At 35.2% G+C, this 15,044-nt stretch overlaps 1 protein-coding gene across 4 annotated transcripts in view; it reads right to left on the bottom strand.

The window, feature by feature from the left end:
- The window catches only part of Nipbl (NIPBL cohesin loading factor), a 186,980-nt gene that overhangs the window by 48,879 nt on the left and 123,057 nt on the right, over positions 1-15,044 (bottom strand). For all 4 annotated transcript variants that reach the window (XM_070041039.1, XM_070041040.1, XM_070041038.1 and 1 more), the window contains 8 exons: positions 10,737-10,934; positions 9,612-9,683; positions 9,442-9,531; positions 7,446-7,549; positions 4,946-5,032; positions 2,608-2,839; positions 1,099-1,250; positions 64-144 (listed from right to left, as the gene is read on the bottom strand). In XM_070041039.1, the coding sequence (XP_069897140.1) occupies positions 64-144; positions 1,099-1,250; positions 2,608-2,839; positions 4,946-5,032; positions 7,446-7,549; positions 9,442-9,531; positions 9,612-9,683; positions 10,737-10,934 (1,016 nt within the window). The remainder of the gene's footprint in view (positions 1-63; positions 145-1,098; positions 1,251-2,607; positions 2,840-4,945; positions 5,033-7,445; positions 7,550-9,441; positions 9,532-9,611; positions 9,684-10,736; positions 10,935-15,044) is intronic.

Here is a 15,044-nt window from a genome sequence, read left to right as displayed (position 1 = left end):
CTTAAATTTGCTAAAATTTCTTGTATTATTTTACTGAAAGTTCATTAAAAATACAATACTCACTGCAGTGACTAACTTAATGGCACACAACTGCAGTTCACTGACATTTTCCACAAAAAATGGCGTTATTCCCATTGATGAAACCTGGAAAATACAAAAGAACAATTAGTACATATCTTTAGTTGTTTTCAGTAACTATCTCCCTAAATTCCAATACATCAAATAACTTACCAGAAAATACTCAGGAGACATTTTCTTTTCCCTCACCTAGTTAGCACCTACTCCTTTCTCCACATTTTTATTGTAAATGTAGATTGATAATAAATGGCACATGGATATAAAGAAACAAAAAAAAGCCGGCGCCGGTGGCTCACGCCTGTAATCCTAGCTATTCAGGAGGCTGAAATATGAGGATAATGGTTCAAAGCCAGACTGGGCAAGGAAAGGAAAGTCCATGAGACAGACTGTTTTTTTTTTTGGGGGGGGTCTGGTCATGGGGCCTGAACTCTGGGCTTGGGTGCTATCCCTCAGCTCTTCAGCTTAAGGCTAGCGCTCTACCACTTGAGCCACAACGCCACTTCCGGCTTTTTTCTTTTTGCTTATGTGGTGCTGAGGAATCGAACCCAGGGCCTCAGGCATGCAAGGCAAGTGCTCTACCACTAAGCCACCTTCCCAGCCCCGAGACAGACTCTTATTTCCAATTAACCACCAGAAAATGGGAAGTGGTGCTGTGGTTAAAGTGGTAGAGAGCTCACCTTGAGCTCAAGAGCTCAGGAACAATACCCAGGCCCAGAGTTCAAGCTCCACATCCAACCAAAACAAAAACAAAAACAAAAACAAATAACAACAAAAACATTAGATTTTTATGGGTAAAAATTTCCTGATGTACTGAAGACTTTCACAAGGTTCATTTGTCTTCTGTTCAAAACTTACTAAAATACCTTCAAAAAATTTTTTTCCCAACTCAGATAAAACATACTGAATGAGTAAAATTAAATACATTATTGAGTAAACAAGGTAATATTGGACTTAATCAGATTCTCTAGAATGTCTTATTTCTTCCTGTAGACATTCACAAAATACTTCAAAGAAACTTACCTGAAGAATTGTTGTATCTGTAAGAAGTTGTATCTCTAGCAATTCTGATAAGCTGCTAACAATGTCACAGACTTTGTTATAAAGCATTACTATTACTCTCTGCTTATGAGTAGAACATTTAGCCCGCTTGGCCTTTGAACTTAATAACCCTCCTAAAACAAACAAACAAAAAAAAAATCAAGACAAGGATAAGATTAACTTTTGGTATTTGTCCACAGAGTTCTGTTTTTAAAATTAAAAGAACATAAAAACACTGTGTGTAAGGGGGGAGTAGGAAAAAAGTACTAGACAAAAATACAAGATGGCAAATAAAACTGGTTATTTAGGGGCTGGGAAGGTGGCTCAGTGGTAGAGTGCTTGCCTTGCATGCCTGAGGCCCTGGGTTCGATTCCTCAGCACCACATTAAGCAAAAAGAAAAAAGCCGGAAGTGGCGCTGTGGCTCAAGTGGTAGAGCGCTAGCCTTGAGCTGAAGAGCTGAGGGACAGCGCCCAGGCCCAGAGTTCAGGCCCCACGACCGGATCCAAAAAAAAAAAAAAAAAAAAAAAAAAAAAAAAAAAACTGGTTATTTATTAAAAGAAAAAATAATTCTATAGAAATACTCTACTAGAAATATTCATAACATAATCTATGATACTTTGGTTTTTCTGAAATCGACTTCATTTTTCTTCTCCCTCCACTAGAGGAGTAGAGTTATGCTATAGGTAATTAATTGTATTTTACACGCAATAAGTATTTCATTGCTCATTTAATGTAAGTTAATAAAAAAAATTTTTTTTTTTGGGTCCGGTCGTGGGGCCTGAACTCTGGGCCTGGGCGCTGAGCTCTTCAGCTCAAGGCTAGCGCTCTACCACTTGAGCCACAGCGCCACTTCCGGCTTTTTTCTTTTTGCTTATGTGGTGCTGAGGAATTGAACCCAGGGCCTCATGTATGCAAAGCAAGCACTCTACCACTGAGCCACCTTCCCAGCCCCCAGAGCATATGTTTTTAAATACATTTTCTAGAGTACTATTTTGGGTAAAATTTGGAAGAAGCAGCAGTGCAACAAAAAACTAATATTGTCTGGGATTTTTCTCTGACCATTAAAAATTACTTCAATTACACATAAAAATGGGTTGACTATTCCTTATCCAAAATGCATAGAATCAAAAGCATTTTAGATATCAAAGTTTTCCAGATTTTAGAATATTTAAATATACTTTATTAAAACCTGATATGCTCTCAAATTCAAACCCTTCTAAATGTCTGGTTGATGTTCAAAATGTTTCAGATCTCATAGCATTTTGGATTTTCTGACTAGGGATGGTAGATCTATAGATGCTACAAAAATAATGGAAAAATCCTATATTAACTTATTTGGTAATCAAGTAAAAAAGTCAATATTTAGTATGATTTTCAAAATATTATGACACTTTTAGGATCATTTTAAATCATTGCATTCTGACACCTAACAAGGAAAAATTTACAACAGTAATTTTAGTATTTATATCAAAATAAAAGGGCAAACTAACCTCCATGAGGGTCTAATCTGTAAACAGGATCATACTGAGGATAAAGTGTATTCTGCAAATGAAATTTAGTGTATTGTATAACTCTTTCAATGACATCCTCAATGTACACAGCTTTTGGCATGTTAGGGGATGTCATGATGTTGATAGTTGTAAGGCAGGCATCTGCTGATTTTGTAACTCTCTCCATAATAAGGTCTCTCCATAATCTTTCTTCTTCTTCAGTATCATTATTCTATAAAATAGCATATAAACACTGTTAACATAAAATAAACATATCTAAGTGTACAGCACAAATTTTAAAATTATGATGTCCTTATAAATTTTTAAATTTTAAAATTTTTTTAGATAAAAATATGACTATCTCATAGACAAAGAACTGGAAGTAAAGTTTAGGAGGTAAGATTTTTTGCCAGGAAGTGCAAGGCTCCATGTTCACATCTCAGCACCATCAATAAAACCAATATATTCTCCGCTCCCAAATTGCATAGATTGACAGATTCTCTTCTTGAACAAATTTCAGACTCCTCTGAGCTCTCATCCCAATTAGGATTTAACCTTGACCTATCAGAAGTTGAACAAATACTTAATGCATCATTAAGATGACATTAGTTTTCCTTAAAGTCCTTACTTGAGAGAACTCAAGTTGTCAAAAGATTTGTTTATTTGGGTCCATTCCTGAAGCTAAAACCTCTGTCTTTAGTCTTTGTGGGAAAGCAAGAGCCTGAATTCTATAAGCCCCAATGTACTTGATTTTTTAATGGTAGAAAATAACACCTAAAAGAAAACTAGATATTTTTGAAAGACGAGAATAACATACAAATATGGACATTACTTTAGGGAAGATTTTGCTGTTTTTGCTTTTGATTTGTGAGAGAGTATTACTATAGAGCCCAGGCTGGCTTCAAACTTGGAATTCTCCTGAAGTTTGCTTTTTTTTAATGATACTGGAGAACAAATAGGGCCTTGTGCCTGATACGCAACAACTTTTACCATTTGAGCAATACCCTACTTTAGACAAGATTTTTGTCTTTGTTTTCTCTTTTTGTTGCTCAATATTTTCAAACACAATATATTCTACCTCCTATTTTCACCATTTGGGATAATCTAGTGACAGAGTTATAGTTATCATTACCTTTTGTGTACTTTATATAGATCTAAAATTTTAGCTTAAGGATACATTACATATAAATTAACTTTGTCTGTTTAACATGATAGTTCAAAACAAAAGCCAGAAGTGGTTCAAGTGGTAGAGTGCAGGTCTTGAGTGAAAAAGCTAAAGGACAGCACCCAGGTAATGAGTTAAAGTTCCAGTACCAACACAATAAAAACAAACAAACAGGTAAGTTAAGTAATAGAGCTTTTATTTGCTTGTATTGTACTACTGTTAACTTATCATTCCTAAAACCTGTTTTTTTCTTTTAAGTGAGTAGTATTTTATTATCTGCCATTTTTCTTTAAAATATTTCTTACTAGCTTACATTAGTGGTACAGGGGAATTTCATTATTACATTTCCACATATACCACATATACATAGTGTATGTATTACTATCCAGGTTATCCACACTCACTCCTCTCTTCCCCCCTTTTCCTAACCAATTCAACAGGTTTCATTATTCTATTTCCACAGTTAAAGTATTTCAACCTCCCCATTCTCCTTGTTAGCCCAACCCTAGTGAATAGTATCTACCTACTCTCCCCATCGGTCTTATTATAGACTATTATCATGTAATGAAGAGAACCTTATTTCTATGTAAGGTGTCTTTCAGCCTTTAATCTTAATTCAGGGAATGGAGACCAGGAGGATAATGGCCACGGTGCACAAGAGTTAAGGTACCATCTCTAACAAATAAACCTGGCATGGGAGTGTGAACTACCTGTCATTCCAGCTACAAGGAAGATTTAAGTAGAAGAGTAACAATCCAGGCTAACCTAAGCAAATACATGAGATACTATCTGAAAAACAGCTAAGGCAAAAAGGGCTAGGGAATGGCTCAAATGGTAGAGCACCTGCCTAGCAAATGCAAGACACCAATACTGTTAAAGAGGAAATTAATTGGAAGGAAATTCAAACATACTCACAACAAGAAAGATGATAAACTAAGATTAAATCCTTTAACTGAAGAAATTTACATCTGTATTATTCTTACTTTATGGCAGCACTATGTAACATTAATTTTTAATCATTAAAAGTAAAATCCTATTAATATTAATAAACATACTTGTGACAATAAGCTCAAATTAACATGTGAAAAATTTCCTACAAATCAAGGTTGTTAGCACAGTCTATTATCTTAATGATATTGAAGGTAAAATGAACAGCATATATCTTAAACTTACATGGTTTAACAAAGTGGAAAGCTTTGACCCATCCTGAATATTCTTTTCCAAGATATTTAGGACTTTCACAGTTTTTTCAGTAGAAAGCTAAAGTAGAAACATAAATGGAAACATAAAATTCTTTTATCAATCATTGCCAAGAGTTTTGCATTATTGAAGAAACAATCTGTAGAATTATTTTCTTTGGGCCATGGGAAATATAACATTAATATTACTCTGAAAGAGTATGGAAAAAAAGTTTTCCCACTTAGAACTTTTACTCAAGTTTGAATTTACACAACCATCTGTTTCTAAAAGACAGATGAACAAACACAGAATCAGTATATATACATGAACCTGAGCTCACAGCTCAATTTTTAATATCAATCTAGGTAAAATTGAGTTTGTTCTAATGCCAGTTCCCCTGCTTTTGTGCCAGAGACACTGAATAAGTAAACACACACACACACACACCCATGTGCATACAAGCAACTGTTACTTGCATTCTCTTTTTTTTTGTGAGTCGTGGCGCTTGAACTGAGCTTCTTTTGCTCCAGTCTAGCTCTCTACCATTTGAGCCACAGCACCATTTCTGGTTTTTTGAGTAGTTTATTGGAGAAAAGAGTCTCACAGACTTTCCTGCCTGGGCTGGCTTTGAACCATGATCCTCAGATCTCAGCCTCCTGAGTAGCTAGGATTACAAGTGTGAGTCACTCGTGCCTAGCTCATATTCTGTTGATTAAATATATGTCTTTAGTTTTGTAGTATGTTTCTAGGATATTGAATCAAATTAGTCAGAAAATTCAAATATGATATCAATAGAGTATTGGGGATTAAGTTCAGTTTTGATTAGTTATATGGGAGTAGTACAAGTAGTTCTCCAAATACAGATTTCAATCACTTAACATTATGATTAAGCTTTTGCCAAAACATCCACATGTTGACAGTACTTAACATATCTACCTCTTGCAGCAGCTACAAACACCAGCCTCATACAATTATGGAATTTATAAAATGAATACCTAAGACTGGCATGGGCACCCCAGAATATTGTTGATATATTCCTATATATGACATATGCGTTATATATTCCTATAAAATAATACATCCCTAATACCAATACAAACTACCTGCACATTCCTGGTTAATTATCTGTATGTTGGGCCTTAACAATCAAAATTATGATCTAGGTGCCAGTGGCTCACGACTGTAATCCTAGCTACTTAGAAGGCTGAGATATGATGATCAGGATTGAAGCCAGACTGGGCAGGAAACTTTGTAAGACTTTCATCACCAATTAATCACCAAAAAGCCAGAAGCAGAGTTATGGCTCAAGTGGTAGAGTGCTTGCCTTGAGCACAAAAAGCAGTAGGGAAAGCACCCAGTCCCTGAGTTCAAGCCTTAGGATGGCAAAAAAGTAACAGACTACGTTATAGCACATTCATTACTGCAAATATAGGCATTATTTAAATAAATAAAAAAATCAATAACTTTGTATCTACTTATTATTACTACTTATGTAAAAGTATAAAAACAAACACTTATTCCAGGTTACTTAAAAAAAACAAAAAAACAAAAAAAACAAAGGCTTAAGGTTGATTTCAGGGCCCAGGTGCTGTCCCTGAACTTCTTTGTAGTCAAGGCTAGTGCCTCTACCACTTTGAGCCATAGCTCTACTTCTGCTTTTTGAGAGGTTAATTGGAGATAAGGGTCCCATGGCGACTTTTCTGCCTGGGCTGGCTTTGAGTTGTGATCCTCAGATCTCAGCTCCTAAGTAGCTAGGATTACAAGTGTGAGCCACTGGCTCCTGGCAATACAATTTTTAAAAGTTAATTCTTTTACTATTCTTCTGGAGTAAACATTTCTACATGATAACTTAAGACTCAGAGTAAAAACTCCAAATGAAAAGGACCCTGGTTAGGAGCAGAGAAGGAAATTGTCTTGAAATTGTATTTTCATAGCAATCATGGTATACTCTAGAGGGTGAGTGATGAATAATAAAGATTATGGGAAGCCAATTCTCAATGTTGCCATTATTATTTGAAGTTATCAATGAAAAAATAATTAGGTCTAATAAGACTACTTTATAGTAACAGGGAGTTCCTGTCTATAGCAATGAGGCTACTTATTTAATAGCAATCAATTAAAAACTTGTAACAGTATATGGTATGGGAAGTAATTTGTTAACATTATAGCTTATAGTTTCACAATTCTGAGGGATGAAAGTCAAAGAAAATTCAGTATATCCTAGCACTTAATAATCTAAATAATTTTATAAAGTAAAAAACTGAAAGCCAGTGGGAGAAAAAAAATCAAAGCACATGTCTCTCTGAAAGCATTAATATTGTTTCCTTTGGAATAGTCTGTAGAGTATCTCTCTGACTTAAGGTTTTCCCTAAGAATTAATTTGCTTAGATTCTCAGAAGACAACCATAATATGCTTCTTTATTATTTATTTACTAAAACTTTAATTTCATGAAACCTATATTAAAAATTTATAAATTTTACTTCACTGAGATACCTTATCCATTATACCCATTGCTTTAATTTTAGCAGATTCACTGCCAAGTTCATTAAGCTGATGTTTTCCTAGAAGCAGTTCCTGAGGAATTTCATCATCATCACCTGAAACACCAAAAAAAGTATACATATATAAAAATAAATACAGTTAATAAAAGAAATAGCTCAAATTGGTAAGCTTAGCTTTTTAATAATATTTTTGGCCACACAGATATAAACAAATTGAACAAAGTAAGAGGCTTCTATAACCCTAAAGTAATACCTAAATGGAAGAAGGTAATAGTAAAATTAGAGCTCTAACTAAATTTGGAAGACAAATATTTATCTTGTCTTTACTATTTATAAATACACTAATAACACTTCTTAACTATTCTATGCTATAGGAGCAGGACTATATAAACTACAACAACAGTCTCCTATCCCCTCTGGCTTTTGTTGGGGTTTGGCCAGTAGAGGGCTCCATCAGAAGAGCAAAGAAAAGAGTGAGGTCCAGCTATATTTATTATTGACTCGAAAATTCTTCTGAACTTTCCTGCATTGGCTCTGTCCAAAAGCTACTGTTTCTTCACGATTACCCTACAACAGTTTTTCCTATTGAGTGAGTTCTAGTGATTTCTCTTTCTCTTTATTCTTTTGGGCACAGGGTGTTAATAACTCTAAGACTGTTAACACCCCGGGTTTTGGCAATATCTTTCTCATGACTTTGTAATTAGTCTATTTGCAAATAACTCCTCCTCAAAGTATCGTAATCAAAGAGTACACTTGTTTCCCTTTTGAAACTCTGAAAGATACAGAAATTTCTCAATTTCTCAGCAAAGAACTGTAACCTTTTTAAAAAGGAAAACAATACTCCAAATAATGAGCAAAAACAAAGTACCTAAATAGATAATTCTCACAAAATTTTTTGTCCAATACTTAGACTGCACTCTTTTTTTATTTTTCATCATGGGCTTGGGCTCTTTCGCAGAGTTTTTCTGCTCAAGGCTAGTGCTCTACCACTTTGAATCATAGCTCCACTTCTGGTTTTTAGGTGGTTAATTGGAGATAAGTGTCTCATGGCCTTTCTTGCCCTGGTTGGCTTTGAGCTGTGATCCTCACATCTCAGCCTCCTGAGCAGCCAGGATAATAGGCGTGAGCCACTGGCACCCAGCAGGATCTTGTACTATTGCTTAGCTTTTCTGTTCAAGGCTCGAGCTATACCATTGAGCCACTACTGGCTTGTGGCTAAAGTTAAACCCTCAAATCTAGCCTCCTAAGTAGCAAGTATTACAGGTGCCCAGATTTAAAAAACACTTTTAAAATAAAAAGCAACATATCTATTAAGGTATCTTCAAATAGATTAAATAATTTAAGAACTAAAGTATGCTACAAAGTTTTTTGCACATACTGGGCACTAAGAGTTTTTACCAGGTGAAGGTGGCATTAAATTGTTGAGAGTAGTACTTTTATAGACATATATTTTATAGTTATAATCTTTATGTAATTGTAAAAGTAACACACAAATACAACATTGACCTTTCTAGATTCTAGTTGGTTTCATTTTTTTCCCCTTATATAGGGTTACTTATAGCTTTTCACATCAGGAGATGGAATATCTCCAGTACATATCATCCTACTGGTACACAGTACATATTCAATAAATAGTGAACACTACAATAAATGAATACAAGAATGATTCCTATTACTTCTTCTCATTACATCTGGGACATATTGAATCAACATTACATACATATAAATATTTTCTTCAGTACTTCAACCTACTGTGACAGTAATTATACACTCACGATTCTTAAGACAATAATTATCAAGATAAAATTAATACCTGACTTTTCAACTAAATTTTATAACATGGACTAGTTTTATAACAAGGACTAGACTGAACTCTACAACTAAATTTCACATTTCTTGATATCCATAAATCAGGATGTAGTCTATAGAGTGGCAAAAATTTAATGATATACAAAGGCTAAAGAAATACATTTTAAAAAGATTTTTACCAAATGCAGTAAAATCCATATCTTCCAAATTATCCAAAATATTCTCTATTGAGGCTGTGAACCTTTTAAAAGTTGAAGAGTCCATCATTTCTGCAAAAGAAAAAACATTCATGTCTACATTCTGAGTAGATAAGCTAAAGAATATAAATAAAGATAAGTTAAAATGCTACCTTCAGGTGTTAGTTTTGGTTCATAAGCTTTCCTTTTCTTCTGCTTTTCTTTCTTCTTCATTTTTCTAGCAACTAAAAATGAACAAAAAGAAATGTTGAATCACAGGAACTATTTCCATTTTTGTGTCTGAGTATCAATTAAATGTTTAAAAAAACAGTGATTACAAATCTAAACTATATTTTTGGTTGGGTGTGGAGCTTGAACTCCAGATTAGGCGCTGTCCCTAAGCTTTTTTGCCAAGGTCAGTGGTACTCTACAACTTTGAGCCATAACTCCACTTCCAGTTAGTTGGTGGTAAGTTTCCTATCCTTTCCTTCAGATCTCAGCCTTCTAAGTAGCTAGGACTATAGGCTACTACTGGCTCTAAACTATACATTTTTAAAGTAAAAATTGAGAGTTTTTCATAATAAAATTAAAAAAAAAAAACCTTCAAAATTCAAGTCTAAAGCCGGGTGCCAGTGGCTCATTCCTGTAATCCTAGCTACTCAGGAGGCTAAGTTCTGAAGATCTTAGTTTGGAGCCAGCTCAGGAGGGAAAGTCTGAGATTCTCATGGCCAATTAACCAGCAAAAAACCTGAAAGTTAAGCTATGGCTTAAGTGTGGGAATGCTAACCTTGAGCAAAAAAGTTAAGGGACAGTTCCCAGGTAATTAATACCCTAGTGTGTACACACACACACACACACACACACACACACACACTATGGCTTAAGTGTGGGAATGCTAACCTTGAGCAAAAAAGTTAAGGGACAGTTTACACCCACCCACACACACACCCACCCACACACACACCCACCCACACACACACACACACACACACCTCCTAAAGTTAAATTATGTAAAAAACCCATTAATACCCTAGTGTACACACACACACACACACCCCTCATAAAGTTAAATTATGTAAAAAAAATCCATTAATATCCTAGTGTACACACACACACACACACACACACACACACACACACACACCCCTCCTAAAGTTAAATTATGTAAAAAATCCACTAATACCCTAGTGTACACACACACACACACACACACACACACACACACACACACACACACACACACCACACACCTCCTAAAGTTAAATTATGTAAAAAATCCATTGACACTGATGAATTACCCTCACTAAGGCTGGGAGGAGGAGAATAATCTTCCATGTCAGAATCTGATGGACTTCGGTTTCGGTAACGACCACCACCTGAACTCCTTCTTCCTTCATGAGTGTGGCCACTTCTCCTATGATCCCCAGAGCTTCTTCTGTCACGCTCTTCATATTCCCAAGCTTTATCGTCATCTTTTTTATGTCGTTTCCTAGAGGCTAGAAGCAAATCCCCATGACAAATAATTTACCTCATTTGAAGAGACTACGAAAACCTGTACTTTACAATGAACCACATGGAGAGGGGAATCTTCATTTTGTAGGTCTAGGAAATTCTGGGTCATTCTGTCTCTCATGAAGTTTAAATTATGGTATGGAAAGACTTGGTAATTTTAGCATGATCTTGCTGGAGTTAATTATTTTTACATGAACTCAGCTTGCTAATAAACAGGAAGGCTCTATGAATTAGATCACAGTGTACATTTCAATAAAAGGCAGTCAGTAAGTCATTAAAGAGGTATGTGAACTTTAAGATTAATTAAGGCTTACAAAACAACCTTTATTTAGGATTTGGATTAAAAAAAGACAGAACCACCTTAAAGCATTTAGATTATTGATGGAGAACAGGGTTTGGACAAAATAGTTAACTTTTGAGAACACATTACAGAATATGATAACCAAGAATTTCATCAATTATTTGCTAAGTTAATACCCATAACTTAGCAATAACTTCCAGTCTGAGGATCTCACATCACATATCTACAGAAATAAAATACACCTCAGTTCTCCAAAAAAAAAAATGAAGGCTTGCTAAATCCAAGAAGGAAAGTTTCTGAGCTTATACATGTTATGTTAAGTATGCTTATATGTTATCTTCATTCTTTTTCCCATCCCTTGAGGCTTATATGCATATGAATACTAACAGGACCCTTTAAGCAGATGTAGCAAAGAGATTTCACTTGATATAACAACTTTCATCAACTAATAAGAACTGCCTAAAGCCTTAAGTTGAAAATAATTCTGAGTCCCAGGACAGTCACAATTCAGTAAGAAAAACTCATTAGAAAATTCTGCAGTGTTAAGTAGAGGGCAGCACAACTGACCAATATTCACTATAATTGATGGAGGGACCACCAAGTTAAAACTATAGAATGGATGTATCCAACTTTGTAATCATAAACTAGTTATTACCAGTGACCACTTGTTGATGATCAAGATCTATCTATTCTTTAGCCTTTCTAAATCTTTGTCTGATTTCTTTGCTTCCATATAAGTGGCCTCCTTTTTGAATCCCTTATGGATCCTTACACGAATACAAAAGATAAATCTCTTGAATCCTTTACTCGGCTGAGATTTAAAGACACCAGTCTCTGCATTCTAATTATACTTGCTTGGGTCACTGTGCATGCCTACACACTTTGGCTAATCTTACCTTTATATGCTAACCTAACTACTCCTCTTGAAGAAACTAGTTTGGTTTCTGGTTTTGAACACTTCTGTCCACTCTATGGACACAGAAGAAAAAGATAACTCTGTTTCCATTTTGTGATCATTTTTACATAGCAATAGGGTTTATATGAAGAACAATTTTGAATGGATATATTCAAATCTTCAATGATTTCCTTAATAATTAAGACATAAATCTGGTTATGAAGTATGATTAGTGTATGCTCTAACATTCCCTTCATGATGAATGTTGTCCTATGTGAATTTAAGCAGTTTTGTAGCATTGGTGTGACAGGGGGAGGGAGACAGAAAGAGGAAGAGGAAGACATAGGAGTGGGACTGGAAGAGGACAAAGAATAAGAGTTATTTTTATATAATATCCACTAAATTGTCTTTTAATAAATACTGAAATGTCTATCAAATAAAAAATTGGCAACTAACAAATTTGGTTCAGAAAGTAGTATTCTACTATTTCAAACATGAGGTCGGTCTTATGCTTATGAACCAAAACTAATATATGATCTATTTTAGTCTTTCTCCATGCTAACTAATTTCCTAAAAAACATATTCCCAGTATTCAAATTTTATCATGAGCCGGGTGCCGGTGGCTCACGCCTGTAATCCTAGCTACTCAGGAGGCTGAGATCTGAGGATCACGGTTCAAAGCCAGCCTGGGCCGGAAAGTCCGTGTGACTCTTATCTAAAATAAACCACTAGAAAACCAGAAGTGGCGCTGTGGCTCAAGTGGTAGAGCGCTCACCTTGAGTGGAAGAGTGAGCACAGGGACAGCGCCCAAGCCCAGAGTTCAAGCCCCACGACCAAACAAAAAAAATTTTTATCATGAGAAAATACTTGAAAGATCTTCTAGTCAACAAATTACAGATAACTTGTTCTACTGAGAAAAACTATGTATGGACTGTGGAGAATTTTATTTCATATTCCTTAAAGTTTAGGCCATTTGGATATAAAGGAGTGAGTTAAAAATTCAACTTCTATGATATATGATTATGTGGTGCAATAAGGTTGCCAGGATCTCAACTCATTGAGGTTAGTTTGTCCTTTCTATTGTCCTTATTATTTTGGGAAAATCAGGGTAAGGGAAGAAGTTCAATTGAGAGCCACATAAAATAGGGTTGACATTCTGTTTTCCCTTTCCAATTTTTACTTGTATTTATTTGCCCATTGCTTCCTATATTTCTCTTTCACTTCCTATATTCTCCCTTCCCAGTTTTCCTGGGGACTCAGTGACCTCATATTTATGCTACGGCTATTCACTTCTGTTTATCCTAACTTCAAAGTCACTTCTTACTCCTTTACTTTTTGAACAAAACTATTTATCAAATTTCAAAAAGTCAAAGCAGTATAATGTTTATAATTAATGTTCTTGTACTTTTACATTTAAATTGTAACATATTTTCACTACTGATTTTATTGTGGTATATTCTTGCTATTGATGTCAACTACCAGTTGAACATCTTTTTCTGCTCCCATATAAGTGGTCCTTTTTCTAAAGGTACTTCTATTGAAATAAACCAAGCACGCAACACACACTGTGAAATCTCTTTAAAAATCTAGAGAAACTTTCCCTTTTTCCTTCCTTCTAGAAAAGGTTAAAACTAAGGTCCTTTAAGTTGTATTAGCTTTCAATATACTTTAGCAGAGATACAATGGGATCTATGGCTTTAAAATGAAGCCAAATGCTCCCATAAAATGAAACATTATCTTTCATAATGGAGAGCAAGGGAAAGAATTGTGGCCACACTGATGACAAAAATGTATAGCACTGCCTCTCATATGTTTTACAATTACTGTGTATTTTTCATTATGCTTTCTTTTCACTTAACTGTGAGGTAGCTTCAGAATTGTCATTAGTTTAGCAATGCAGGCAGCTACTACCAATCAACTGGAGTTGAAATGTAATTTAAAATAAAATTGCAGTTAAAAATCTTTTCTGCTGTTCTAGAAATGGTGATGTACTAGGGAGAATGAGAGAATGTAGAAAAACATGCGTATAAATGAGAGTGAGTTTCTGAGCCATCAAGTTTCCTTTCTCACTTTCCAGAGCTAACCATGTTCCCGTATGACCAAAATGTTTGATTAAAAAAATTAACCTTAGCCATTATAATACACTATGTGTAAATACATCTCATGATAATACAAATTGTAACAATTATACATAAAATTAAATGTCAGAATATCTTAGCTATATATTTCAATTTTAAAACTATTTGGATTTGTTCAGTATTCATAGTCTACTGCTCTAGCTTAAGAGCTCACAATTTTTAAGAGATCAGAGTAAATAAACATTGATTTAAAACTTTGGAGATGAAGCGCTTCCATCAGCAATATACACTTAAAAATGGCAGCATGCATCTGTCCTTCCTGCCCTTGCTTGTCACACCTCAATCTACAGATACTAGCTGGAAAAGGCAGAACACACTGGTGGTCTTTCCACTTCTTGTGGTCAATATGACTAAGTCAGCTGGCACACAAGTGAAGATCTCCCATAGTCTGTTTCCACTGAATGCCGTTTAAGTCAAACAAGTTGCTGACCCCTCTTGGCTAGGCTCAATTCTCTTGCTCCAGAAGAAGGAAGATAAGGATAAAAGAGAAGAACTTTTTCAGTGGACCAGTAGGAAGACAGGCGAGGTATAGCAAGTCTAGTGCAAAGACAGGTGATCACAGTGTTGTAGAGAGGTAGCTGTGTAGTGAAGAAGCCAGCTCTGGAAAACAGTGAAACAAGGGAGGAATTCCAGGACACAGCTGGGCAAAAAGGAGAAGCCAGGTCCAAACCACACAGATAATCCATAATATGGCTAAGCCATTCATAGTATAGTGATAGTATGGTTTTATTTTATTTCTTAAACTGGCTATCTCCCACGT

Source organism: Dipodomys merriami, unplaced genomic scaffold (assembly GCF_024711535.1).
Source record: "Dipodomys merriami isolate MVZ:Mamm:240054 unplaced genomic scaffold, mDipMer1.0.p SCAF_30, whole genome shotgun sequence".
NCBI classification, from domain to species: Eukaryota; Metazoa; Chordata; class Mammalia; order Rodentia; family Heteromyidae; genus Dipodomys; species Dipodomys merriami.
This window is presented reverse-complemented; position numbering and strand designations above follow the sequence as displayed.